Genomic DNA, 1,567 nt, shown 5'->3' on the forward strand with positions numbered 1-1,567 from the left:
CGGCTCATCCTTCTTTGGTTTGCCAAACTTGTCAGTATCGACTGCTGGCCATTCCGCATTTACTCGAACCGGGATCAAGAGGCCCAATTGGTGCTCCCTCAGCTACCATCCGGCAGATATCCGCGTCTTCACCGGGCGACTCCGTTGTTGCTCCTTCACCAGGGGCCGTACTGAGGCAGAGTTCTTCTAGCAGTCTAGCGCGTAGAGGGGACGGGGGGGCGGCCAGCTCTCCCAGCTCCGATTTATTGATGTCCTTCGCGACCGAGATGAAAGTGGTCAAGTCCTCAAGGAGATCATTGGCCACACTATTGAGGGGAGCTCCATCATCGGCGTTCCACTCCACACTCATCGCGGATTGCTCTTCCCGAGAGCTGGCGAAGAAACGATCTAAGAAGTCCTTTCGGGCCGCACAGAACCTCTCTGTGTGCTTAATTAGAATCCCAGAAGTACTCTCTATTAATGGCAACTCAGATTCTCGAAACTCGAACTTGTCCCACTGCCCTGAGTACCCGGAGCCATCTCGAGGCTTTCCCTCCACCGCTGCGGCTGATAATTCCTGGGTCGACGTTACCCAAGGGTGATCTTCAGGCTTGCTGCCCAACTTTCTGCGCCTATCTCGCTGTTTCTTCGCTTGGGTAGACCTCACGTGTGGCATTTCCCAAAGAAGAGTCTCTTAAAGAGACTCTCTTTGTTAAGTGGGAACCAAACTGAACGACAGTCGTTCCGAGAACGACGTTTCCTCCGTCCCATTTATGGTGTTATGACCACTAGGAACGGCACTGACGCAACGCAGCAGCGACCAGTTTTGACTACGTTACGTGATAATCAAACTTCGGAAAATGGCGGAAACTCAGCTTCAACAGTGTTGGATTGGCACCAAACCAATGCCGCAGCTATTGGTTCTTAGGGTTCTTCCTTGATGGTTCATCCTTCACCTGCCCAGTCCTAGGGCGTTTATCAGACCCGAAGCTACTGTCCTTCTCCCCACCTTGACCGTTCTGCCAATGAGGCTTAGATTGGGGGTCGCCGAAATGTTTACGATAACGGCAATCCCTACCGAAGGGACAGGATTGGCGAGTGAAACGGCAAGTGTCAGCACCGAAGTGCATAGCGCTCCCTTGCCTACGTATACCCTCGCCCGAAGGTGGCCTGGGTATGCCAGATTGGCTCACCGCCGGTTCAGCCAAGGCTACAGCTATCAACTCGTGAGACTGATTGAATCTTAAATAGGTACCGAGGGCAGAGTCGACTTGGAGAGAAGGGTCAGTGTCCCGCAGGCGGGTGACCCCTTGTGGCAAGGCCAGCCTGTAACCCTTATCACACTCGACTGCTGCCTCGAACGATCGTGACCTCGCTAACCAGAGCAACCGGCTCAGATAAGCAACCGTGTCTTCCTCAGCTTCGAGAAGATCTCGACCACGACGACACCACCACCACCATAGTTTTTGTTGGCATCGACGACTTCGCTGGCAGTACCGGGACTTTTGGTGGTTGAGCTGGCAGACTTCGCATCGGCTACCTCCGTCATAGTGGTTGTTTCGGACTCTCCGTCGAGTCCCCCATATGC

At 53.9% G+C, this 1,567-nt stretch overlaps 1 protein-coding gene across 1 annotated transcript; it reads right to left on the reverse strand.

The window, feature by feature from the left end:
- Positions 1 to 893: 893 nt before the first annotated feature.
- On the reverse strand, positions 894 to 1,305 carry Pmar_PMAR010698 (hypothetical protein; the record flags this gene model as incomplete). Its single annotated transcript, XM_002771310.1, has 1 exon — positions 894 to 1,305. A coding segment is annotated over one exon (412 nt), but the record flags the coding sequence as incomplete, so codon positions are not given.
- Between the last annotated feature and the right edge of the window lie 262 nt (positions 1,306 to 1,567).

Source organism: Perkinsus marinus (assembly GCF_000006405.1).
Source record: "Perkinsus marinus ATCC 50983 genomic scaffold scf_1104296963048, whole genome shotgun sequence".
NCBI classification, from domain to species: domain Eukaryota; phylum Perkinsozoa; order Perkinsida; family Perkinsidae; genus Perkinsus; species Perkinsus marinus.